Source organism: Anomaloglossus baeobatrachus, chromosome 4 (assembly GCF_048569485.1).
Source record: "Anomaloglossus baeobatrachus isolate aAnoBae1 chromosome 4, aAnoBae1.hap1, whole genome shotgun sequence".
NCBI classification, from domain to species: domain Eukaryota; kingdom Metazoa; phylum Chordata; class Amphibia; order Anura; family Aromobatidae; genus Anomaloglossus; species Anomaloglossus baeobatrachus.
In genome coordinates, this window is record NC_134356.1 from 253,385,964 (window position 1) to 253,412,716 (window position 26,753).

The 26,753-nt window shown below is 42.8% G+C and overlaps 1 protein-coding gene across 1 annotated transcript in view; it reads left to right on the plus strand.

Moving 5' to 3' along the window:
• TMTC3 (transmembrane O-mannosyltransferase targeting cadherins 3) overlaps positions 1 to 26,753 on the plus strand; it is a 114,970-nt gene that overhangs the window by 69,800 nt on the left and 18,417 nt on the right. The window contains exons 8-9 of the mRNA XM_075344786.1: positions 16,588 to 16,711; positions 20,268 to 20,379. Coding sequence (XP_075200901.1) covers positions 16,588 to 16,711; positions 20,268 to 20,379 — 236 coding nt within the window. The remainder of the gene's footprint in view (positions 1 to 16,587; positions 16,712 to 20,267; positions 20,380 to 26,753) is intronic.

Sequence of the window (26,753 nt, forward strand, 5' to 3'; positions counted from 1 at the left end):
TTATCTTCATTTCAAAGGCATTTTCTTGTTATACATATTTCTTAAATAATTTAAGTCTATTATGTACGAAGTTCTGAAACCGTTTAAAAAGTGTTATGTCAAAAACCTAATGATTTCTCAGTATGTGCTTTTTTGCCAGTCAGGGTTTAGCAGTCTCTTGCCATCTAAAGGATGTGTCACTTAGGCACAGGTTGGTCAGAGAAGCTCCTGCTCCCGGGGACCACAGATACAGTGCCTTGCAAGTATTCAGCCCCCTTGAATTTTTCAACCTTTTCCCTCATTTCAGGCTTCAAACATAAAGATAAAAATTGTAATTATGGTGAATTATAAACAACAAAAGGGACACAATTGTGAAGTTAAACGAAATTTATTGGTCATTTTAAACTTTTTTAAAATATAAGTAACTGAAAATTGTGGCGTGCAATATTCGTCCCCTTTAACCTATTCACGACCCATGACGGATATATCAGTCATGGAATCGTGTGAGGTTAATCCCCACCCCCTACCGTGGGCAGGTTGCGGCGATCCGCGCACATATCAGTTGTTTTCAACAGCTGACGTGCGCCTGCATGTTATGAGTGGAATCACATTCCACCCGCAACTTGTAACCCCTTACATCTCGCTGTCAAAGTCTGGCAGCGAGATGTATATACGTGCGGCCATTACTTTCACTTACCACCGCCCCCACCGGAAGTCACGTGTGTGATCACGTGACTTTCGGTGGTTGCCATGGTAGTACAGGGTCATGTGATGACGCCTGTAGCTAACATGAGTCACTTTCTGTCAGTGCCGCCTTAGTGCCAGCACAGAGAGTAAAGCAGCATATCTGCAGATCTTGGCTCTGTAGCTGAGATCTATAGATAGAGCAGAGTGATCGGATTGTTGATCTATATAGCCCCCTAGGGGGACTAGTAAAATAAAAAAATGAAAGAAAAAATTTAAAAAATAAAAAAAAATTAAGTTCAAATCACCCCCCTTTCGCCCCATTGAAAACTAAAGGGTTAAAAAAATAAAAAAAATATACACATTTGGTATTGCCGCGTTCAGAAACGCCCTAGCTATCAAACTGTAAAATCAAATAATCTGATCAGTAAACGGCGTAGCAGCAAAAAAAAATTCCAAACGCCAAAATTAAGTTTTTTGGTCGCCGCAAGTTTTGCACAAAATGCAATAACAGGCGATCAAAACGTAGCATCTGCACCCATTTTTACCATTAGAAATGTCCAGCTTGAGATGCAAAAAATAAGCAATCACTGAGCCATAGATACCGAAAAGTGATAACGCTGCGGGTTTCGGAAAATGGCGCAAAACGTGCACCACTTTTATTGGACAAACTTGTGAATTTTTTTTTAACCCCTATACAAGTAAACCTATACATGTTTGGTGTCTACAAACTCGCACCGACCTCAGGCATCACACCAACATATCAGTTTTATCATATAGTGAACACAGTGAATAAAATATCCCAAAAACTATTGTGCGATCACACTTTTTTCCAGTACACTATATGGTAAAACGTATGGTTTAATTTAAAAGTACAACTCGTCCCGCAAAAAAACAAGCCCTCATATGTCAAGATTGACAGATAAATAAAAAAGTTATGGCTTTAGGAAGAAGGGGAGCAAAAAAAAACTGAAACCGCCCTGGGGCTGAAATGGTTAAGGTAATACTTTGTAGCGCCACCTTTTGCTGCGATTACAGCTACAAGTTGCTTGGGGTATGTGTGTATCAGTTTTGCACATCAAGAAACTGAAATTCTTGCCCATTCTTCCTTTGCAAACAGCTCGAGCTGAGTGAGGTTGGATGGAGAGCGTTTGTGAACAGCAGTTTTCAGCTCTTTCCACAGATTCTCGATTGGATTCAGGTCTGGACTTTGACTTGGACATTCTAACACCTGGATATGTTTATTTGTGAACCATTCCATTGTAGATTTTGCTTTATGTTTTGGATCATTGTCTTGTTGGAAGACAAATCTCGGTCCCAGTCTCAGGTCTTTTGCAGACTCCAACAGGTTTTCTTCAAGAATGGTCTTGCATTTGGCTCCATCCATCTTCCCATCAATTTTAACCATCTTCCATGTTCCTACTTAAGAAAAGCAGGCCCAAACTATGATGCTGCCACCACCACGTTTAACAGTGCCGATGGTGTGTTCAGTGTGATGAGCGGTGTTGCATTTACGCCAAACATATCTTTGGCATTGTGCCCAAAAAGTTCGATTTTGGTTTCATCTGACCAGAGCACCTTCTTCCACATGTTTGGTGTCTCCCAGGTGGCTTGTGGAAAACTGTAAACAACACTTTTTATGGATATCTTTGAGAAATGGCTTTCTTCTTGCCACTCTTCCATAAAGGCCAGATTTGTGCAGTGTATGGCTGATTGTTGTCCTATGGACAGACTCTCCCACCTCAGCTGTAGATCTCTGCAGTTCATCCAGAGTGATCATGGGCCTCTTGGCTGCATCTCTGATCAGTCTTCTCCTCCTTGTTTGAGATGAAGTTTTGAGGGATGGCCGGATCTTGGTAGATTTGCAGTGGTATGATACTCCTTCCATTTCAATATGATCGCTTGCACACTGTTCCTTTTGGATGTTAAAAGTTTTTGAAATCTTTTTGTAACCAAATCCAGCTTTAAACCTCTCCACAACAGTATCATGGACCTGCCTGTTGTGTTCCTTGGTCTTCATGATGCTATCTGCACTTTAAACAGGACACTGAGACTATCACAGAGCAGGTGCATTTATACAGAGACTTGATTACACACAGGTGGCTTATATGTATCATCATCATCAGTCATTTAGGACAACATTGGATCATTCAGAGATCCTCAATTAACTTCTGGAGTGAGTTTGCTACACTAAAAGTAAAGGGGACGAATAATATTGCACCCCCCAATTTTCAGTTTATTATTTTTTTTTAAAAAGATTAAAATAAGCAATAAATTTCTTTCAACTTCACAATTGTCCCGCTTGTTGTTGATTCTTCATAACATTAAAATTTTTATCTTTGTTTGAAGCCTGAAATGTGGGAAAAGGTTGAAAAATGCAAGGGAGTCAAATACTTTTGCAAGGCACTGTATCAGCATCTTGAGAAATCTGTCAGGAAAATGAAACCTTTTGATGCTTATTGTAATCAATAGATATCTTTTCTGGTAACTATTACTTCACAACATTTTTAACATGTCTGTTTAGTTAGTATAGTGGTCTATCCCAGCTTCCAGAAAAATGTTAGGTTTGTTCAACTTTGTCTCTTCGGATATGAACAGTTCTTTTGACATTGTAGGATGGTGTAAAGGCTCATGATGTAGTCTGTAGTCCATATAGTACTAAATTCATATCTCACATGTAAACCGAAATAAGTGTCCCCCATTTAAATGTCCAAGTAATTGGCCCCAAACAATTTGTGGTCTGAGGCCATATGTATTAAGGAATAACTTTAATTTATTTATTTTTTATTGCATAATACAGAAGTCCCAGCAACTTAATCTCTTAAAATGAACTTTACCTTTTTTGAATATTTTATTCCCTTGCCACCCTTTAGCATTATCTTGTCGCCAGCTGTACCATAGATCTGTTATCTTACAAATTCTGTGCTCTTCAGTGTACTGGCAGAGTACAAATACTTGATTTACAAATGGGCTGCCCTATGTCGTCCATGCTCCCACCCCCAAAATGCACGGAGTATCATTGCATGCATATCTTTCATTGGAGCAGAAACATATGTCCAGTCCCAAGAGTGCGTTTACATCCGTGTGCCATTTCTGATTTTCAAAGCATTGAATACCAGTCCATTCTCAAATCATTAGAATAGATGTGTCTGTGAATATTCAGCCCTAATGGTTGCAGGTGTGCCTATGGATGGCTGTGTCTTGATTGTTCCAGAGAAAGCCACGGTTCCTTATGTGAGGTGAGGGCAGACTGTGTGACTCAGAGAGTGCTGGCAAACTGCTCCACCATCTTCATTTCCCAACATTTTTGAAGAGGAGGGACAAGTTGCATCTAGCGGTTCAAACTGGAATGCCAAAAGTTCTCAGAATAAAACAATCTTAGTTTGCTAGACTTCATGCTTTTATATGCTGTTTTTTTATTATTCTGATATTGGAAGTGACCGTTTTACATTAGTTTTACTGAATTTCTGCATTAAAGTGTGTTAATCATTGAACACCAGGTTGTGATAGGCCTAGTTCACAAGCCTGTGTTTATCATTATATTTTTGCTATGGCTTCAAAGTCCTAATCGGACACCCATAATCAGAACAGCCGTAAGAGACTTCTGTGCAGTGTGACCAGTAAGCTTGGAGGAATGACCCCCAGTGAAGAACTCTCTTCCTGTCTGCCGATAATAACTTGCGAAATCAAGTAACCGCTTGATCGCTTTCAGACCGTCTAGCCGAAGCAACTTCAGCACCGTTGATATCTTGTCTGGATCCATCCTTAGGCTGGTGTCCGAGATTAGGAAAGGCAGGGAAGACTGCTCAAAGAACACACTTCTCGTATTTGGCAAAGAGAAGATTCTCCATTCTTCTCTGCAACACCTGATGAGCATATCTTCTATGTGTAGGCAGATAAGTATAAAAAAAGTCGTCCAGGTACACTACCACGCACAAATAGAGCAGATCTCGAAATATGTTATTGACAAATCCCTGGCATTACCAGGTACTCATAGTGGCCGCCACCGGTTTTGAAGGTCTTCTTCCATTAGTGACTCGACCGTATCTGGAAAAAGTTGTACGCACCACAGAGGTTGAGTCTGAAGTACATACTGGAACCTCTGAGCCGGTTGAACAATTCCGGTATAAGTGGCAGTGGGTATTTATTCTTTACTGTAATTTGGTTGAGACATCTATAGTCTACATGGCCAAAGAGACCGGTCCTTTTTTGCTATCCCATGACAGCCTCGTAAGTGATGGTGTATCCGCCCCCAGGAACAGGAAACTTTTCTGAAAATAAAAGGGGCGGCACCTCTCCAAAACCCCAGTGTAGTTTCCTGTTTTTGGAAGAGGATACCTGTTACATGGGGAAGTTCTCCAGGTGATCGAGTCAGAGGGGTTGGGAGGTCTCCAGGATCCTAGTGTCATAGGCCGCGTTGGTCGCATGCGCGGCTCCTTCCACCATGCCCAGCGTCTCAAACCGGGGGTTCCCTGGGAAATTGTCAGGCAGTAGAGCCACGGGTTGCCTGCGGGGCTGGAGTCCTGGCCGGGCCTTGTTCCTCCATGTGTGTGGCTGGAGCAGTGACACCGCGGCCGCTTCCAGAGATCGGGAGGGTAGAGCAGGAAACGAAGATACCAGTTTTCCTGTGGCACTATTGGTAAAGTGGCCTCCTCCAAGATGGGAAGCAGTGACCATGCTATCAGAGTTTTGGATAACTAGAGGAAGACCTCTGAATACTCAGACTTCAAGGCTGGATTTCAGAAAGGCAGATTTTAAGAGACTCAGAGGATAGCAGGGATTCAATGGCTGTATGTCCTTAAGGACTGAAATGTCCAGGGAGGATGGGACATCTTGAAAAATGAGATTCTCAAAGTGCAATCGTTAATCCCTAAAAGAGGGAAGAATAAGAAACATTCAAGGAAATCAGGTTGGATGAACACAGAACATAAACACATGCTTAAAAGGAAGAAAGAAATGTTTATTAAATGGAAAGAGGGAGGCATATCTAAAAAAGAATATAACAGTCTGCAAAACCTGCAGGTCACGAATCAGATTAGCCAAAGCTGATAATGAAATAAGGCTTGCAAGAGATGTCAAAAGCAATAAAAAAAAGTATTTTGTAGTTATGTCAAAAATAAAATTAAAGTCAAAGATGTTATAGGAATTTTACCGGATGAAAATAGTGAAGTTGTAGAAAAGGATGTTGAGAAGGCCGAACTTTTAAATTCCTATTTTGCATCTGTTTTCTCTGAAAAAGTAAATGTAAAATCAACTGATCTTCACTGTTCTATTGAAGGATTAGAAGAATCCAGGCCATCAATAAACAAAGAGATAGTGAGGGAATACTTGGCGAACATAAATGAATTCAAGTCCCCAGGTCCAGATGAATTACACCCCGGAGTACTGAAGGAGATAGCAGAGGAAATATTAGAAACACTCTTCATAATTTTTGAAACTTCTTGGAGAACAGGAGACGTTCCAGAAGACTGGAGAAGAGCAAATGTTGTCCCTATCTTCAAAAAGGGGAGGAAGGTGGACCCAGGGAACTACAGGCCTGTGAGCCTGACTTCCATACCAGGAAAGATCTTGGAACAAATTATTAAACAACATTTATGCAAGTACCTGGATGAGAATGAAGTGACTTACCAGAGGCAGCATTAGTTTGTAACTAACAAGTAATTTCAGACTAAATTTATTTCCTTCTATGACAGAATCCCTGACTGGGTGGATCAGGGAAATGCAGTAGATACAGTATATTTTGACTTCAGCAAAGCATTTGACAAAGTATCTCATACAATCCTTATGGAAAAAATTACCAAGTGTGGAATGAACAAGGAAACTGCGTTAGATGCATTTGTAACTGGCTTAGTGATCGGAGTCAAAGAGTGGTCATCAATGGCTGCACATCCAGTTGGAAGACTGTCTTAAGTGGGATACGACAGTCCTCTGTCCTGGGCCCCGTGTTAAACATCCTTCTCAATGATTTAGATGAAGGAATTAAGGGTAAACTGATTAAATTTGCTGATGACCCAAAGCTAGGAGGAATAGCTAATACTAGAGAAGAGAGAGGATTCCACAAGATCTAAACAAGCTGGAACAATGGGCAGCAGCTAATAGAATGGTTTTTAACAGGGTGAAATGCAAAGTCATACATCTTGGAAAGAATAATGAAAAGAGCATATACAGCAAGAGAGGAATAGAGCTATCCAACAGCATGTGTGAAAAAGACTTGGGTATGCTAATAGATCCTCAGACTGAACATGAGTCAACGGTGTGATGCAGCAGCAAAATAGGCAAACACCATTCTAGGATGTATTAACAGAAGCATATATTCTTGATCACGTGAAGTCATTATCCCCCTTCACTCCTTTTTGGTCAGACCTCATCTGGATTATTGTGTCCAGTTCTGGGCACCATATTTTAAAAAAGACATCAACAAACTGGAGCAAGTTCAGAAAAGAGTGACCAGAATGGTGACTGGTCTGCAAACCATGTCCTATGAGGAACGGTTACAGGATTTAGGATTGTTTAGCTTGTAAAAGAGAAGACTGAGAGGAGACTTAATAGCTGTCTACAAATATAAAAGCTGTCACACTGGAGAGGGATCTGTTTTATTCTCATTTTCACAAGGAAGGACTAGAAGCAATGGGTTGAAACTGGTGGGGAGGAGACACAGATTAGATATTAGAAAAAACTTTTTGATAGTGAAGGTGATCGAGTGAAACAAGCTGCCACAAGAGGTGGTGAGTTCTCCTTCAATGGAAGTCTTTAAAAAGAGGTTGGACGGACATCTGTCTGAGATGACTCAGTGAATCCTGCTTTGAGCAGGGGGTTGGACTAGATGACCCAGGAGGTCTATTCCAACTCTACCATTCTTTGATTCTATGGAAGCTCCCACATCGCCCAGCGAAATAAAAAAAAGTGTGTGTGTGTGTGTATATATGTGTATATATATGTATGTATGTGTATATATGTATATATGTATATATATATATATATATATATATATATATATATATATATATATATAATATATATATATATATATATATATTATACAATGTGTGTGTGTGTGTGTGTGTGTATATATATATATATAATATTTATTTATGTTTATGTTGAAAATACAGTGCAGAGGGAGGTGCGTCTTGTAGGAGCCCCCTCCGCATCCACCGGTAAACATCAGTCTCCGTCTGAAGATAGCTCTCAAGAAGACTAGGAGGAGCTGTGAGAATAGTGGTCCACATCAGAGCCATCATCGTCTGATGAGGAGTATGGTCAACCATGCTTTCTGGCAGAGAACATAGCTTTTATGATTTTTAGTAGTTTGCCTATCATGGGGGTGGAAGCCCCAAAAGAGCAGCGATCAGTCCAGGGCTCCATGTTTAGCAATCTAGAGGAGCTTAAGCATGGTCTTCCCGGTCCATAAAAACCTACTCAACATGATTAACAAGGAATTAAAGAAAAGTCAGTAAGGTATCGGTCCCCCAAATCCTTAAAAGGTAATACACTTTCCCTGAGAAGTTATACCATTCTTGGGAAAAAGCGCCCAAAATAGACGCTGGAATTTATTCTGCCCAATTCCTGCCCAATTTCTCGAGTAAGGTAATTTTCACTGATGAGAATAATTTTCAGCTTTGTCCAACACCTGGTCGTCTGATGGTTAGACCTGGAGAGGCGTACAAGCCAGTGTCTTGCACCAACTGTGAAATTTGTTGGAGGATAGGTGATGACCTGGTGATGCTTCTGCAAGGCTTAAATTGGTCAGATTAAACTTTGCGAAGGACGTATGAATCAATCTGCATACAAGGTTATTCTGGAAAAACAGTTGCTTCCTTCTGCTCATGCAATGTTCCCCAACTCTGAGGACTTTTTTTTTCCAGCAGGACAATGCGCCATGCCACACAGCTAGGCCAATCAATGTGTGGATGAAGGACCACCACATCAAAACCCTGTCATGGCCAGCCCAATCTCCAGACATGAACCCCATTGAAAACCTCTGGAATGTAATCAAGCGGAAGATGGATAGTCACAAGCCATCAAACAAAGAAAAACTGCTTGCATTTTTGCACCAGGAGTGACATAAGGTCACCCAAAAGCAGTGTGAAAGAGTGGTGGAAGGCATGCCAAGATGCATGAAAACTGTGATTAAATATCATGGTTATTCCAAAAAATATTGATTTCTGAACTGTTCCTGAGTTAACCCCTTCACCCCCGGCGACTAAAACATCCTAATGACCGGGCCATTTTTTGCAATTCTGACCAGTGTCACTTTGACAGGTTATAACTCTGGAACGCTTCAACGGATCCTGGCGATTCTGAGATTGTTTTTTCGTGACATATTGTACTTCATGTCAGTGGTAAATTTAGGCCGATATTTTTTGCGTTTATTTGTGAAAATTTAGGAAATTTTGCTAAAATTTTGAAAATTTCACAATTTTCAAACTTTGAAAATTTATGCCCATAAATCTGAGAGATATGTCACACAAAATAGTTACTAAATAACATTTCCCACTTGTCTACTTTACATCAGCGCAATTTTCGAAACAATTTTTTTTTTCGTTAGGAAGTTAGAACGGGTCAAAGGTCATCAGCAATTTCTCATTTTTCCAACAAAATTTACAAAATAATTTTTTTTAGGGACCGCATCACATTTGAAGTGACTTTGAGAGACCTAGGTGACAGAAAATACCCAAAAGTGACCCCATTCTAAAAACTGCACCCCTCACACTGCTCAAAACCACATCCAATAAGTTTATTAACCCTTTAGGTGCTTCACAGGAACCAAAGCAATGTGGAAGGAAAAAATGAAAATTTTACTTTTTAACACAATGTTACTTTAGCCATAAAATTTTCATTTTTACAAGGGAGAAAAGAGAAAGTGCACAATACAATTTATTGTGCATGTTCTCCTGAGTACGCTGATACCCCATATGTGGTAAAAATCAATTGTTTGGGCACACGGCAGAGCTCGGAAGGCAAGGAGCGTCATTTGAATTTTTGAGTGCAAAATTAGCTGCACTCATTAGCGGACGCCATGTCGGGTTTGAAGACCCCCTGAGGTGCCTAAACAATGGAGCTCCCCCACAAGTGACCCCATTTTGGAAACTAGAGCCCTCAAATCATTTTTCTAGATGTTTGGTGAGCACTTTGAACACCTGGGGGCTTCACAGAAGTTTATAGCGTTGAGCCGTGAAAAGAAAAAATTGTTTTTTTACCACAAACCGGTTGCTTTAACTAGGTAGCTTTTTTTTCACAAGGCTATCAGGAAAAAATGCACCATAAAATGTATTGTGCATTTTCTCCTGAGTACGCAGATACCTCATATGTGGTGGAAAGTAATTGTTTGGGCACATGGCGGGGCTCAGAAGAGAAGGAGCGCCATTTGACAGCAAAATTGGTTGGAATCATTAGCGGACGCCATGTCACGTTTGGAGACCCCCTATGGTGCCTAAACAGTGGAGCTCCCCCACAAGTTACCCCATTTTGGAAACTAGAGCCCTCAAATCATTTTTCTAGATGTTTGGTGAGCACTTTGAACACCTGGGGGCTTCACAGAAGTTTATAGCGTTGAGCCGTGAAAAGAAAAAAATGTTTTTTTTACCACAAACCGGTTGCTTCAACTAGGTAGCTTTTTTTTCACAAGGCTATCAGGAAAAAATGCACCATAAAACGTATTGTGCAATTTTTCCTGAGTACGTAGATACCTCACATGTGGTGGAAAGTTATTGTTTGGGCAAATGGCAGGGCTCAGAAGAGAACGAACGCCATTTGACTTTTCAAACGCACAGACGCAGTGCACTGATCGGCCGCTGCAGGACGCACGGTCGGATGCGATACAAAAAGCGTCGAGGATACGTAAAAAAAAAGTCACGCCAAAAATTGACCATGGATGCAGATCCGTTACGTACATCCCTGATTAGCGCTCGGCGGGACGCACGGACGGATGGGATACAAAAAGCGTTGAGGATACGGAAAAAAGTCACGCCAAAAATTAAGCATGGATGCAGATACGTTATCTGCATCCCTGATCATCCTTGGCGGGACGCACGGACGGATGCGATACAAAAAGTGTCGGGATACGGAAAAAAAAAATCCCGCCAAAAATTGAGCAGGGATGCAGATACGTTATCTGCATCCCTGATCAGCGCTCAGCGGGACGCACGGAAGGATGAGGTGTAAAAATGGACAGGGGATACAGAAAAAAAAAAAAAGTTATACTCCCAGTACCCAGAGGATCACTGACCAGAAGAGTTGCAGGAGGAACAGATGGCAGAGAGATGGACAGCTTTACAGGAGCAGCAGGCAGATCAGCAGAATACCCAGGAAGGACCCAGCGATGGAGGCAGATGTGATCGGGCCGGTGAAGACAGGTAAGAGGACGTCGGGGGGGGGGCAGAGGGGGAGACCGGAGAGGGAGCTGCAGAAGCAGAATAGAGATAATGGGGGAGGCAGTCAGATCGCGGGGGGGTGCAGATCGCAGGGGGGCACGGGCAGGGGCTAACACGGGAGCGCGCAGGGGCACCACGGGAGCGCGCACAGGCTGCAAGGTGAGCACAGTACTCACGTGCAGCAGGAGCGGTGACCTCAGCTACGGCGGCGGCAGCAGCAGCGGTGGCGTGGTACCACAAGTACCAGCCACTGCACGCTGCAGACATGTTGGGGGAGGGCTCGCAGGCCAGCACAGGCCTGGGGAGGGCGGCCACCGGCAGATCAGACCGCCCCACTGCACACTGATTGGAGCGATTGCGCGTCATAGCACGATCGCTCCAATCAGTGCTGCAGGGGCTGGGGGCGACATGTTTTAGGTCCACCTATGATATGCTGCAGCAGCTGCGGCATCTCATAGCTGGATCTCACAGTATCGCACTAATTCGGGCATTATTTTTGCCGAAATTAGTGCGAACGATGTGGTTGGCGGTTCAGATTTGAACAGCCAATCACATCGATCGTCTATAGGGGGTGGCGATGTCGCCCCCCCTGGGGTCAAGCAAAGGTCCCCTGCTGTAAGAAACAGCAGGGGACATCATTTGAAAGCCGTTGCTATGGCCACGGCAATCAAATGAAGTTTAGGCAGTAAAATTACGTCCCTGGTCGTTAAGTCACGTTAAAATAGGACGTAATTTTACTGCCCGCGGTCGTGAAGGGGTTAAAACATTAGTATTGTTTCTAAATTATTATGAACCTTTCTTTGCATTTTTTAAGGTGTCTGAAAGCAATGCATTTTTTTTTTTTTTGTTTTTTTTTTTTTGACCATTTCTCATTTTCAGAAAATAAATACAAAGCTTATTGCTTGGAAATTCGGAGACGTTGTCAGTGTTTTATAGAACAAAAGAGCAAATTACATCTTACTCAAAAATATACCTATAAAGAGAAAAATAAGACAAACTGACCATTTTTTCAGTGATCACTTAATATATACAGTGTATATAGTATACATATATGTGTGTATGTATGTGTGTGTGTGTGTGTGTGTATATGGGTGTGTGTATATATATATATATATATATATATATATATATATATATATATATATATATATATATATATATATATATATATATATATATATATATATATATATATATATATATATATATATATCCGTATAGACCAGAAGTTTGGACACCCCTTCTCATTCAAAGAGTTTTTCTTTTATTTTCATGATTCTGAAAATTGTAGATTCACATTGAAGGCATCAAAGCTATGAATTAACACATGTGGAATGAAATGCTTAACAGAAAAGTGTGAAACAATTGAAAATATGTCTTATATTCTAGGTTCTTCAAAGTAGCCACCTTTTGCTTTGATTACTGCTTTGCACACTCTTGGCATTCTCTTGATGAGCTTCAAGAGGTAGTCACCGGAAATGGTTTTCACTTCACAGGTGTGCCCTGTCAGGGTTAATAAGTGGTATTTCTTGCTTTATAAATAAGGTTGGGACCATCAGTTGTGTTGTGCAGACGTCTGGTGGATACACAGCTGATAGTCCTACGGAATAGACTGTTAGCTGCTTTTTCTTGCCATAAGGCCCGTTTCACACGTCAGTGAAAAACAGACGTTTTTCACTGGCGTGTAAAACACGCACATGTCCCTGCGTGTGCCGAAAATCACGGCACACGTGGACTGTCTAAGTGCAATCCGGGCTCCGTTCTCCGTGGCCCGTGATTGCACTTAGAGATTCACTCACCTGCGCCCGCTCCCGCTGTCCATGGTGCTGATCGCTCCCGCGACGCAGCATCCGGCCGGCGGTGACCCCTGCAGGAGCTGCTTCTGGGTCGGCTGTGTCGCGCATAATGAATATGCGCGACAGTAATCAGCCGGCTTAGAAGCAGCAAGCTGCACGGGCTGCACAGGACATCGCTGGACGCCGGGTGAGTTAAAATGTTTTTTATTTTAAAAGCACGTTTATTTCTGGCACTTGTTTCACAGACCACACCACTGCGTGGTCCGTGGAACATCAGTGATGTCAGAAAAAAATGGACATGTCTCCGTGCAGCAATCACGCACACGCGGGTACGCCGCACGGAGACACGTGCAGTGACAAATCACTGACGTGTGAGCAGACCCATTCATTAGAATGGGTCTGCGTATGTCAGTGTTTCTGGTACGTTTAAAAAAAAAAAAAGCACAAACGTACCAGAATCACTGACATGTGAAAGGGGCCTAATACAAATTCTAAGTAAAGAAAAACGAATGGCCATCATTACTTTAAGAAATGAAGGTCAGCCAGTCGGAAAAATTGGGAAAACTTTGAAAGTGTCCCCAAGTACAGTGGCAAAACCATCAAATGCTACAAAGAAACTGGCTCACATGAGGACCGCCCAAGGAAAGGAAAACAGAGTCACCTCTGCTGCGGAGGATAAGTTTATCCGAGTCACCAGACTCAGAAATCACAGGTTACCAGCAGCTCAGATTAGAGACCAGGTCAATGGCACACAGAGTTCTAGCAGCAGACACACACATCTCTAGAAAAATTGTTAAGAGGAGACTTTGTGCAGCAGACCTTCATGGTAAAATTGCTGCTAGGAAACCACTGCTAAGGACAGGCAACAAGCAGAAGAGACTTGTTTGAGCTAAAGAACACAAGCAATGGACATTAGACCAGTAGAAATCGGTGCTTTGGTCTGATGAGTCCAAATTTGAGATCTTTGGATCCAACCACCGTTTCTTTGTGTGACGCAGAAAAGGTGAACGGATGGACTCTACATGGTTGGTTCCCACCGTGAAGCATGGAGGAGGAGGTGTGGGGGTGCTTTGCTGGTGACACTTGTGGATTTTTTCAAAATTGAAGGCATACTTAACTAGCATGGTTACCACAGCATCTTGCAGTGGCGTGCTATTCCATCCGGTTTGCTTTTAGTTGGACCATCATTTATTTTTAACAGGACAATGACCCCAAACACACCTCCAGGCTGTGTAAGGGCTATTTGACTAAGAAGGAGAGTGATGGGGTGCTACGCCAGATGACCTGGCCTCCACAGTCACCAGACCTGAATCCAATTGAGATGGTTTGGGGTGAGCTGGACCGCAGAGTGAAGGCATAAGGGCCAACAAGTGCTAAGCATCTCTGGGAACTCCTTCAAGACTGTTGGAAGACCACTTCCAGTGACTACCTCTTGAATCTCAAGAGAATGTCAAGAGTGTGCAAAGCAGTAATCAAAGCAAAAGGTGACTACTTTGAAGAACCTAGAATATGACATATTTTCAGTTGTTTCACACTTTGTTAAATATTTCATTCCACATGTGTTAATTCATAGTTTTGATGCCTTCAATGTGAAAATATATATATATATATATATATATATATATATATATATATATATATATATATATATGTGTGTATGTATATAAAATGTGTGTATGTGTGTGTATATATATAATATGTATATATATAATATGTGTGTGTGTGATGGCAGCATGGGGGTATTTATCATCATTGGTGGTATTTATCAGGATAGGGGCTATACCAGGATAAGGGACATATATACAAAGATGGGGATCATATACAAGGCAGGAGGATCATTACCAGGATGGGTTACTTTAGTAGAGAATTTGGGGACATTACCCCCATAACAGTGTCAGCAGCAGATCCTTGCTCCATAACAGTGTGTCATGACCACATTTTTTGCTTAAAATTTTATTTTCCTATTTTCCCCCTCTAAAACCAAGGTGCGTCTTATGGTCCGAAAAATATGGTGTGTGTGTGTGTGTGTGTGTACTGTCAGGGCAGTTTTACCATTTAGTGAACATAGTAAATATATAACCATTGTGGAGTTGCCCTTTTTTTTTCCTTTTGTTTGCAAGTTCACCATTTTTCTCCCCCTTTTCTAGTACACTATGTGGCAGCGTGCACGGTGTCATTTTAAAGTACAACTCCTCTCGCCAAAAAACAAGCCCTCATATGGCTATATTGACAGAAAAACAAAAAAGTCATGGCCCTCGGAAGAAGGGGAAGAATAAAATGGTCAGCCCCAACACCTTCCATACAGCAGCATTAGCTTTCTGTTGTCACTTATGTAGTCTTCTACGTTTTGAACTCCTGGGTCGATTCATTGAAGTCTGTTTTGTTTACTGCAGTAAATAGTTTGACTAGTCGCAACATTTGATGTGACTTTTGGGGGTTCCATCAGTCCTAGAAATGGTACAGAAAAAAGGATTATTTTTTTTTTTTTTTTTTTTTATTCAATGCGTTTCAAGCCGTTAGAACCTTCTTCAGCAGCAGCGTGGAATGAAAGTCTTCTGTGCCTTATCTTCACAGTCTGCACTGTCCTGTGCACTTGTGGATCTGCATCAGCTGCTCCCTATATCTTATTGTGTCACACAACTTGAACAAGGGAGCGTGCCGCTTTTTTTTTCTTTTTCATTTGTACCAGATTAGACCCTTTGCTGCTTAGTAGTTCTTCATTGATTTAATGGTGTAATTGTCCTATAAGAACACCCGTCCCTATTTTTAGACAGGGTTCATTCACTACAATAGAGGACAAAGTTTCACAAATAAAATAATTGTGTTTTCAGCAGACATGATTTATTATTGTATAAATAATTGGCTTTCACACTAGATGGGCCATAGGTTTTGCGGCCTGTTGTTGTTGTAAACTGTGTGGTGATTGAGGAATGCAGTGTGCATGCCTTTCTACCCAGGGTGGTTTGATATATTGGGATTGTTATTTCGAATAGGAATACCAGCTATTCTTTCACATTTTCTATGTCTGTCAAGATTGAAGGTTAATTGTGACTTCCAGACTCTTGGACTGATTTGGAGAAGCTGGAACTAGAACTGAGAATGCCAGTTACTAATGCCTGATTGTGTTCCAGATTTCTTCATCTCCCTTGTTTCGTTCACAAAACTAAAATATAAGCACCTTTTATGTATGGTATCACTTTCACAGTACAGTATATCATCTTAAAGGGAATCTGTTACCAGGTTTTTGCCACCTAATCTGAGAGCAGCATGATGTAGGGGTAGAGACCCTGATTTCAGTAATATGTCACTTATTGGGCTATTTTCTGTAGTTTTGATAAAATCCAGTGTTTTATCAGCAAGAGATTATCACTAGAGGACTTGCTGCCATTTAGTCCTTCATATTCGTGCGTTCTGTATAACCCCACACCCACTGATTGGCAGCTCTGCCTTTTCACAGGAAACCTGCTAATCAGTGGTGTGGGTGAGGTTATACAGAGCTCAGCATTCAGACAAGTGGTAAATCTGCAGAAGATAAAACATGGATTTTAACAAAACTGCAGCAAGCAGCCCAGTAAGTGATACATTGCTGGAATCAGGATCTCTGCGCCTACATTATGCTGTTCTCAGATTGGTAGCATCGGTGTAGTGGCAGATTCCCTTTAACAGTAGCCACAATTATGTTCCTGGCTTGATTATATCCAATAATAGCATTATTTTTATATTTTTTTGTCTATTTTTTTGTCTCTGCTATGCAGCAATAGGTGGAGGAAGCTATCCTGGATATTCTTAGCTTTAGTGCTGTTCACACATGCTGTGAAAACCCTCAACAGGAACTGGGACTGGGAATCCGAATATACTTTGTTTATGTCTGCCTTAAAGGTAGTGTATTATTCCAAGACAAAATGACTGGCCTTGTAATTTCTCTAAATTAGCAGATGATCCTCTAGCATTTGAAGAAACTAATGTTTCCAGAAAGCCCTTGTATATAAAGCTCCGTTGAAAGCATGCCATCCCAGCACAGAAGGAAACTCTTTTGGCTTTACATTGAGGAATACTCCTAGTTTATTTCTCCAAACTAAGATTGAAAAGAACCAAAATCTTTATGCCACCCCTTTAAAATGGCAACTTTGAGGGTACGTGCCCACAATGAGTTTTAATTACTTTTTTGATGCTGCATATGTCGCTGCGTCAAAAACACAGCGTTTTACAGAACAAGCAAAGTGGATGGGGTTTATAGTAATCTTCTTTCCACTGTGCTTTCTTATACACAGCATAATCCCAAGCTGCAGCAGATCACTTTATATTGTAGGTATGCTGGGTTTCCTGTTCGGCATTTCACCATTGACTTGCATTAGATGCAGAAAATCTACTAAAATCACACGTGGTTTTAGTGCGTTTCCGCAGTATGTAATCTGCACCTAAGAATGTCATTACCCTGAAGTTCCAAAAACAAAGCAACCAGGGCTGTGGAGTCGGTGAGCCAAACCTGCGACTCGGACTCCTCAATTTCCCTTGCACCGATCACGACTCCGACTCCCACATAGCTGAAAAATGTATTGTAGTACAATGTGAACATCAGACATTTTAATCTTTTTCTTCATACAATAATCAAGATATGGAAAACAGGAGGAGAAGGGAGTTTTTGAATGCAAAAATATTTTATCGACAAAGGTGGGGTTTTGGCAAGGACATTAAAAACCGGTATAAAGGGCAGGAAAAACTGCACGAAAATATGAATATCTTCACAAAAATGTATGCGTGATGGCATCAAGCATGGTATTAAAATGCAGAGAACCAGTGGTCCCTCATGTCATTATGCAAGATGAAATATCAAACTATAAAGTGCTACAGTGCAAGTGAAGATCTAGTTATCAATACAAATTCATCTAATTACATACATAAGCAGTTTTCTGCATAGGCTATCCTATGTACAAAAAGGCATAAAAGCCCGTCCTAAAGGAGGTCAGGAGCATCACAAATAGTAAATACCTATTAGATGGAGACAGGGTGGAATCGCCAATGCCGCGTTTGTGCCCAAGATACAGGAAATCCCCCCCCTTCGCCTGAAGGGGGCAAGTGCACCCCGACTCACAGCTTCATCAGGGAGGGAAGAAGATATTTAGATCAGAAAATATATTTATTGGATTACAACTTTAGAACACAATCTGTAATACATTGTTAATATGTAATAAACTATGTAATATATATATAATAGTGTGTAAATGATATCAAATAATACATTATATAACATATAATAACGTGTGCAGTCTATGAATTTGTTCTAGGAATTAGAATTGCCTCCATCAGATCCTCCTTCATAAATTACCTCAAATCTAACCCAATAATTTTAAGGCTAGAGAACAACCTCTCTACACTAACTTGGGTTGGAGGCAAAGCCGTAACCACATGGGCAACATCTTTAACAATTTCCGGGTATAAAGGAATTGTCTCATGCACAGTCAGTGTTGATGAACGGTTGAATTTTTCTATTTGAGAGCAAGTGAAAAATTTTTACTGAAATCTGGTAAATCTGCTGCTATAGGAGACGGAGTGAAATCTTTTTCCTTGCGGCAACGCTTTGCCTGCTCCCTGTCATCCAAATACTTGTCAAAGTTAAACTCCTCATCTCATGAGGATGAAAATATGGCAGCAGTAGCACTGTCAGGCCCCAAGTCCTCTTGTGCCTGGCAGTCCTGTAGCCGCTCATCCTAACTGCTACCTCAGTCAGAGCTTATTTTCCTTTAGTAAGCTGTTGATCATCAAGCAGGATACGATGACTGGGGTCCACATAAACAGCTGCCAGAAGAATTTTATTTTCCATTATCTATGAGCTTTATTAACATTATCTATGAGCTCAAAAACCTTTCAGGTGATGCTTTTTTTTTTTTTTTTTTTTTAAAAAAACTGCTCTGCTTTTGCAGCTGAAAAACGTATCCTCAAAAAACGCAGCAAAACGCTGTGTGAATGTACACTTAGATCAGGAATAGAACAGTCATTTATAGGACATTTCATAACTTTCCCAAATTCCTATGAAAAAATATTCAGCACATTCTGCATTGAACTACTGTACCCAATTTATTATATATTGTTGGAGTTGGTCTGTTTTATACCAACTCAGACTTCACAACTCCGACTCCACCAAAATGAGCAACTTTATTTAAAGGTTGGCACCCCAAACAGAGCCAAAAAATGGAATAAAAGCACAGCGTCAAAAACTAAAAAAACGCACTTACATTGCAGTGTCAAAAACTCAACAAATTGATTGTGCAACAGTAGCCTAAAGGCCACTTTACACGCTGCGATATCATTACCAATATTGCTAGTGTGCTTACCAGCCCCTATCGGTTGTGCGACACGGGCAAATTGCTGCCCGTGGCGCACAACATCGCTCAGACCCGTCACACTACTTACCTGCCTAGCGACGTCGCTGTGGCCGGCGAACCGCCTCCTTTCTAAGGGGGCGTATCGTTCGGCGTCACAGCGACATCACTAAGCGGGCGCCCAATAGAAGCGGAGGGGCGGAGATGAGCGGGACGTAACATCCCGCCTACCTCCTTTCTTCCGCATTGCCGGCAGCTGCAGGTAAGGTGAGGTTCCTCGTTGCTGCGGTGTCACACATAGCGATGTGTGCTGCCGCAGGAATGACGAACAAAATCGTACACGCAGCAGCAATGATAATTGGGAATAGGAGGGCATGTCACTGATTTTGTGGTTTTGCACATTTTTGCAACAATGCAAAATCGCTCATAGGTGTCACACGCTACGACATCGCTAAAGCGGCCGGATGTGCCTCACAAATTCCGTGACGCCAATGAGATCACTTGAGCGGTGTTGTAGCGTGTAAAGCGGCCTTTAGTGTTAATCCCATCAGTGGCATAGCTTCCCTGCTTTACTTCAACAGAATCTCATTTCAATAATTTATTGAAAACTTACTAATTGCAGTTGTTAGATGGAAATATGTTCATATTGACTGATACATGTACAATAAAATGTGTTGGTAATTAAGCAGAAAGTTTCCAAGGGTGGGTGCACTCTTGGCAATCAATAATAAATAGAAGAATAAGTTTACTTACTCTTTGTCTCGATGAATATATTGGCCCTGTGATTTAACCCTTTGCTATTGCAAAGCTCCTGTAGTTTACCAAGAATAGGTCCATTCAATATCTGTAAGACACTGCCTGGGACCAGAGACGACCGAGGCATTGCCAATGCTCTGAAGGACCAATCGATCACCTGAAGGCAGAGTGTCTGCCAGCATGGTAAAGCTGCTGGGATCTAACAGACACGGTCAGCACACCAAGAGAAGCCTGCCATAGCAAGGGGCTGTTTTCCTCTGTAATTGGGGCACAGGTTTTTGTTTTGGTTTGTTTTCTGTTTTTGTTGGCGCAAAAGAGAACGCCCTAAAAGTGTGAACACTTATCCATCTTTCTACTAGGTGAATAAAAACAATGCTAAGCTTTGGAATAATGTTGGCCATGCTCTGGAGAATGAGAAGAATTATGAGAAGGCCTTGAGGTTCTTTAAGCAGGCTACACTTGTACAGCCAGGTAAGTCGTGTCATTAAAAATTTCCAGAAATACCCTTTGACTATGTTCACACTTAACACAACAGCCTTGGGCTTTGATAACGCTTGTTTCAGGATTCATTTCCTTCAGATTTGTCATTTGTCCATTCCATAGTAGTGTAAAAAAAAAAACACACACACACAAGCTACACAGGTCCACTAAAGGCGTCTGGGTTTTACCTAATAATAAGCTGTCTGTAGGTTATAAATGAGATCCACAAGGTTTCGACACTCACACTGCAGATCCTTAGGTTGTGTAGTGACCGCTCCCATACAGTTGAAGATAAAATGCAGTAATCAGAAGCAGCCACTTAAGTCAGAAGTAGTACTCTGCATACACAAGCAATGCAAATCTTTGTCATACGTCACTACGTAACCATACAACAGCTTACGTTGCCCACCATTGATGCTCATTTAACCCCATTATGACAGCCTTATGGAGATAAACGGCGGCAGAATAGGGTACTTATTCTGATCCGCCATTTATAAACGGCAGGCAGGAAAAAGTAAACTGCACCCTCCAGCGTCGGAAAATCTCTGGGGTTTCAGCTACCGGGGGTAGCTGAGACCCTAGAGATCATGATTTGGGCCGGTTTTTTTTTCGGTCCCCTGTCACGTGATCACCATTACACACCGTATAATGATGGTCATGTTACCGTAAATGGCGGTGCCTGTAAAAAATGATTTATCTTCCACCTGCCATGATCAAACATGTCAGATGGGAGATAAATCTCCTCCGCTGGTCCCTCGGTGTCGTCAAAGTGCCCCCCCCCAACCCCCCTATCCATAATCCAAGATGGCGGCGCGCACGACAAGCGCGCCGGCTGCATTTATCTTCCTCCTCTAATTTCTGTCGTATGTGCCATGACGCATGCGACAGAAAACTCCTCCCCAGTTCCAGCTAGGTCACTCCCTATAACCCCCCAGGTGTTCCCCGGTTTCCCTTGTACATTGCGCAGCGTTGATCCTCCGCAATTCCTTCTCCTTCATAATGGATACTTGCCACATGCGCATAGAGCGGCTGTCAGCCAGCTTCCTGCCTTCAGTGACGCTGAGCTCCCTGCAGCTCATACTGCCGAGCGGTGGCCCCGTGGAGAGTGGGTGCACCCACACTCCTCACATGGAGGGTCTGCTCTTCCAGAAAATGAGGAATACGTTCACTGAGCATACCCCCATATTCTGGAAGGCCCAGAATCATCGAGGGACCTCCAAAATGGATTGCGTCGGACTGGATATTTTTTTTTCTTTCAGTAAATTCGTGAAAGAGTGAATGTGTTGGAGTGTCTTTTCAAATAATATTTTTTTTTTGTCTATTACTGACGGTTAGTGATGTCGGGTATCTGACAGACGCCGCAACATCACTAACCGCTGGGCTTGATGCCAGGTGACATTACACAGTTGGTATCAACCCCATATATTACCCCGTTTGCCACCGCACTAGTGCAATGGGATGAGCTGTGGCGAAGCGCCAGGATTGATGCATCTAATGGATGTGCCACTTCGGCGGCTGCGGCCTGCTATTTCTAAACTGGGAAGAGTCCAATAACCATTCCATGAAAATACCTGACCCCAGCTGTCAGCTTCACCTTGGCTGGCAATCCAATTTGGGGTAGACCAAATGTTTTGTTTGTTTTTTTAAATCATGTATAAAGAAGTTAAAAAAAACAGCCTGCGATTCCCTCCGTTTTGGATTACCAGCCAAGGTGAAGCTGCCAGCTGCGCTCTGCAGGCTGCCGCTGTCTGCTTTACCCTAGCTGGCTATCAAAAATGGGGGGGACCCCACATTGTTTAGCCTTGTTTTTAGCTAAAGGGTGCCACCTTAGAGTATGTAGGGAGTGGGACATGATAGATGTGTTTGACCTCCATCCATGTATTCTAGCTTTTTAAGCTATGTGCCCACGATCAGGGTTTGCATGGTTTCTGGCGCAGAGTGTTTTTCGCTGCGTTAATAACATTGCTTTTTGCAGTACAAGCGCAGTGGAAGGATTTTTTTAAATCCCATACCCACTGTGCTTCTTTTGTCCGCAGCATAAACTGACCTGCAGCACGGATTCCTGAACCTCAGCATGTCAATTTATGCTGCAGAGACAAGAGTGTTCTCTGCAGGGAGAATAGAGATAAAGTCCGCAGCACTCTGAACCCGGATTCTGGGCACGGGCAGCTGAGTTTTCCTGTGGATAACACTCAGATCTCCACAGGAGGGCTGGCATTGTGTACTAGATGCAGTGTTGCTGGATCGTGGGCACATATCCTAAAAGTGAGAAATTTGGCACTACTGCGACATTTTTGTGAAGTGCCTGTGGATTCAAAAAGCTCCTTATATCCCGGAATAAAATGCTTGAGGGGTCTAGTTTCCAAAATGTGGTCACAGCAAACACCTCACCAGCGTCATGCTAGTACCCGCCCATAATCTCGCATTTAGCTCACCGGCGGTCTGCCCGAGATATGGCAGAGTGAACTGCGCCTGCACAAGCAGACCTAAGGCGCGAGATTTGAAAATGCGACGAGGAGGATGACAGAGGGCATCATCCCGTCAATCAAAGAAGGAGGCCAGCGATCAGCGGCAGGAGGGGGGAACGGAGCAGAAAATTATTTATTATTATTATTATTATTATTATTATTATTATTATTATAGCGCCATCAATTCCATGACGCTTTACATGTGAAAGGGGTATACATAATAGGGACAAGTACAATAATCATAAACAATACAAGACACAGACAGGTACAGGAGGATAGAGGTCCCTGCCCGCGATGGCTCACAGTCTACAAGGGATAGGTGAGGATACAGTAGGTGAGGGTAGAGCTGATTGTGCGGCGCTGTATCAGACTGAGGGTTTCGGCAGGTTGTAGGCTTGTCGGAAGAGGTGGGTCTTCAGGTTCCTTTTGAAGCTTGTCAAGGTAGGTGAGGGTCTGATGTGTTGTGGCAGAGCGTTCCAGAGTATGGGGGAGGCACGGGATAAATCTTGGATGCGATGGTAGGAAGATGAAATTGATCCAGCCCCTGTGCCCCACCAAGGTAATTAGCATACCTAAGGGCCAAGTGTTATAAAGTTATTTTTGGGGTCTACAAGGGAGTCATGGCAAAGGTGCACCTTCCTAGAATGCAGCCCAGGAGCTGCAGAAGGTGATTCTTTTAGTTTCATAGGGAAAAAATCTGGTGACAGGTTCCCTTTTGAGGGCATAAAAATTAAGTTTAAAAATTGCAACATTTTTCATCAGATTTCCTTTTTTTTTTCACAAATAAAAGCAAAATATATCGTCTTAAATTTACCACTATCATGAAGTACAATATGTCACAAAAAAGCAATCTCAGAATGTCTGGGATCCGCTGAAGCGTTCCAGAGTTATAACCTCATAAAGCGACACTGGTCAGAATTGCAAAAAATGGCCTGGGCATTCAGTACAAAACTGGCTTCGTCCTTAAAAGGAACCAATCATCAGAATGTTCGCATGTAACCTAAAGTGCCAGTATAGCACTGGCTATCAGGCTGATTCTATTCATACCTGTAATGGTCAGCTCGGATGTTTAGGTTTTGAAATCCAAGGAAGTGAAGTTTGTAAAATGAGCAGCTTCTTGAGTGACAGTTGCACTGGAGCAGATCATATATTCATAGTTATCCCCTCCCCCTGTTAGAATTAGCATAAGTATTATACAAATGACTCACTTTGTCTTGCAGGACCTGTGGTGAGGTCATGTAATACTTGGCTCTCTATTTGCCTCTTAATAGTCAGAAAGGACAACCTTTGTTAGCGTGGGTCCGTTGTCAAAATACTACGTTCCAATATAGAAAATATTATATAGGAAAAACGGGTTTAATGCCGCGCTAAAGGATCACTGATGTCAGTAAGATGAAAAATCCCTTTTTTATTTTAGTCAAACCAACGCATTTCAGAGACAAGGACCGTCTCCTTCTTCAGGGAAAAAAAAGAAATTTCTTGATTTTCTTTTTTTCCCTGAAGAAGGAGACGGTCCTTGTCTCTGAAACGCGTTGGATTGACTAAAATAAAAAAGGGATTTTTCATCTTACTGACATCAGTGATCCTTTAGCGCGGCATTAAACCCGTTTTTCCTATATAATATTTTCTACTGCATCCTGCACGGGGCCGCTGCTTGGACCACGCGGACATTCACATGCTTGCTAAGGAGTTGTGACTGACACAACCCGACCAGGTGAGTGTACCTCTTTACTTCTAACGTTTTATACCGGGTAAGACCCTATTGCGCCTTCTGTCTCCCTATTTCTAGCATTTGTCACGTTCCAATATAGGAATTGCCATTGATTATTAGCTATAAATAGAACAAGTGGCCAATACTATGTAGTAGTGCGTGAAACAATGGAAAACGTAAAGGGGATGGGTGATAAATGTCTTATTGCGGGGGGGGGGGGTGTACCTTTCCCACCCCATCACTTACTGAAGATGGGGTAATGAGCCCTCCTAACGGTGATTAGAAGTGAACTTCGCAACATAATCATGTATCTTTACCACCAGTTTGTTTATTGTCTGACAATGAATGACACAGCAGTGACACTATTCAATTGTAACTACAGCTGAGAAGAGTGGGAGCTCAGGACATCTAAAATAGTGATTGAGGGTGGGGTTTCCAGGGATGAGCTCTCCAAACCTTTATCACTTATCTTGTGAAAGGAAAATGTGTCAGTCATAGCAAGTCCACTTTAAAGGGAACCGGTCACCAATGTTTCCTCTATTAAACCAAAAATATCACCTTCTGCAGCTCCTGGGCTGCATTCTATGAAGGTGCACCTTGTTGCAGACCCCTAAAAGAATTTTATAAAATCTTACCGTTTCCTATGCAAATGAGTTTGGTTGGCCAGATGAGCTGAATTAGAGCCCGCCCATCTGGCCAACCAAACTCATTTGCATAGGAAACTGTAAAATTTTATAAAGTTCTTTTAGGGGTCTGCAAGGTGAGTCAGGGCCAAGGGGCACCTTCCTAGAATGCAGCCCAGGAGCTGCAGAAGGTGATATTTTTGGTTTGATAGGGAAAAAACTGGTGACAGGTTCCCTTTAATCCTTTCCCAGCATTGGACATATGGTATGTCCACTGGCAGATGCCTCTAAAATCAGTAAGTGGTGCTGAGCCTCGCTCGTTACCCCCTTAAATGCAACTGTCAAGCTCTGTAAAAGGCATTTAAAGCGTGTGGCCCAAAGACACACCTCTCATCGCCCCCTAGGATCAATGCTGATTCTAGCAGCCACAGTAAGAGCGTGATTGTGTGTGTGTAAGTCAGTCTCCTGCAGCTGATCGCGCCAATACAGAAGCTGTACCATTCGAGCAATAAGCGACTTGTGCTTATGAATATGTTCTTCATCTAGTATTAACCTCATAACGACGGCCGTACGACTTAAAGCGGCGGCAAAACATGGTACTTATTCTGTTCCGCCGCTTTAAAGCGTCGGGCCGAAAAAAGCCTGTAGCGCCCCCCAGCGACCGAAAATCTCGGGGGTTTCAGCTACCAGGGGTAGCTGAGACCCCCCCAGATTATGAATCGGGGTGTTTTTTTTTTTAACCCCGATAATGTGATCGCTAGTATACACCGTCTACTGATGATCACATAAAAAGAAATGGCCGGTAAAACTGATTTCTTTTTCATCTGACGTGATCAAACATGTCAGATGAGAAAGAAATATAAACCCCTAGTGCCCCCAAAGCCCCCGGTACCGGAGAGTCCCCACACCCCCCCACCCCTACCCCTCCTCCGGAACAGTCAAAATGGCGCCGAAGCGCACAGAAAACTGCCGCCACCGCCGGCCTGGAAAAATTTCCCTCCGATCTGAAATGATCAAACATTTGAGATCGGAGGGAAATGTCCTCCCCCTGACCCCTCATCCGGTACACCGGAGCCCCCACTGGTTCTCCAGAGCGCTCCCCCTTCCCCCCGCTCCGGAGCATGCAAGATGGCGGCGCGCCGCGCACAGTAGCGCGCGGCCGAATTCATCCTGCTCTTTCTGCCGCATGTGACACGTCACATGCGACAGAAAAGTTGTCCCCAGGTCCCGCCAGGTCTCCCACAGTCACCCCCCCGGTCTTCCCCGTTACCTGGCTGCTGCTCCGTCCCCGCGATCACTCCGCCTCCTTCTGGAAAGCTGGCGGCGCATGTGCAGACAGCGGCTGTCAGATGGATCCTTGCAAGCAGGGACGCTGACCTCGCTGCTGCACTGTGGACCGGGGGAGAGTGAGTGCAGTAATCTGCAGCCACACTCCTCACATGGAGAGCCTGCTGTTCTAGAAAATGGGGGGTACGTTCTGTGAGCGTGCCCCTCATATTCTGGAATGAGGTTACTGCAGGTCACTCTGCCCTAGGTTGGACCAGGGCAGTGTGAGTGCAGTAT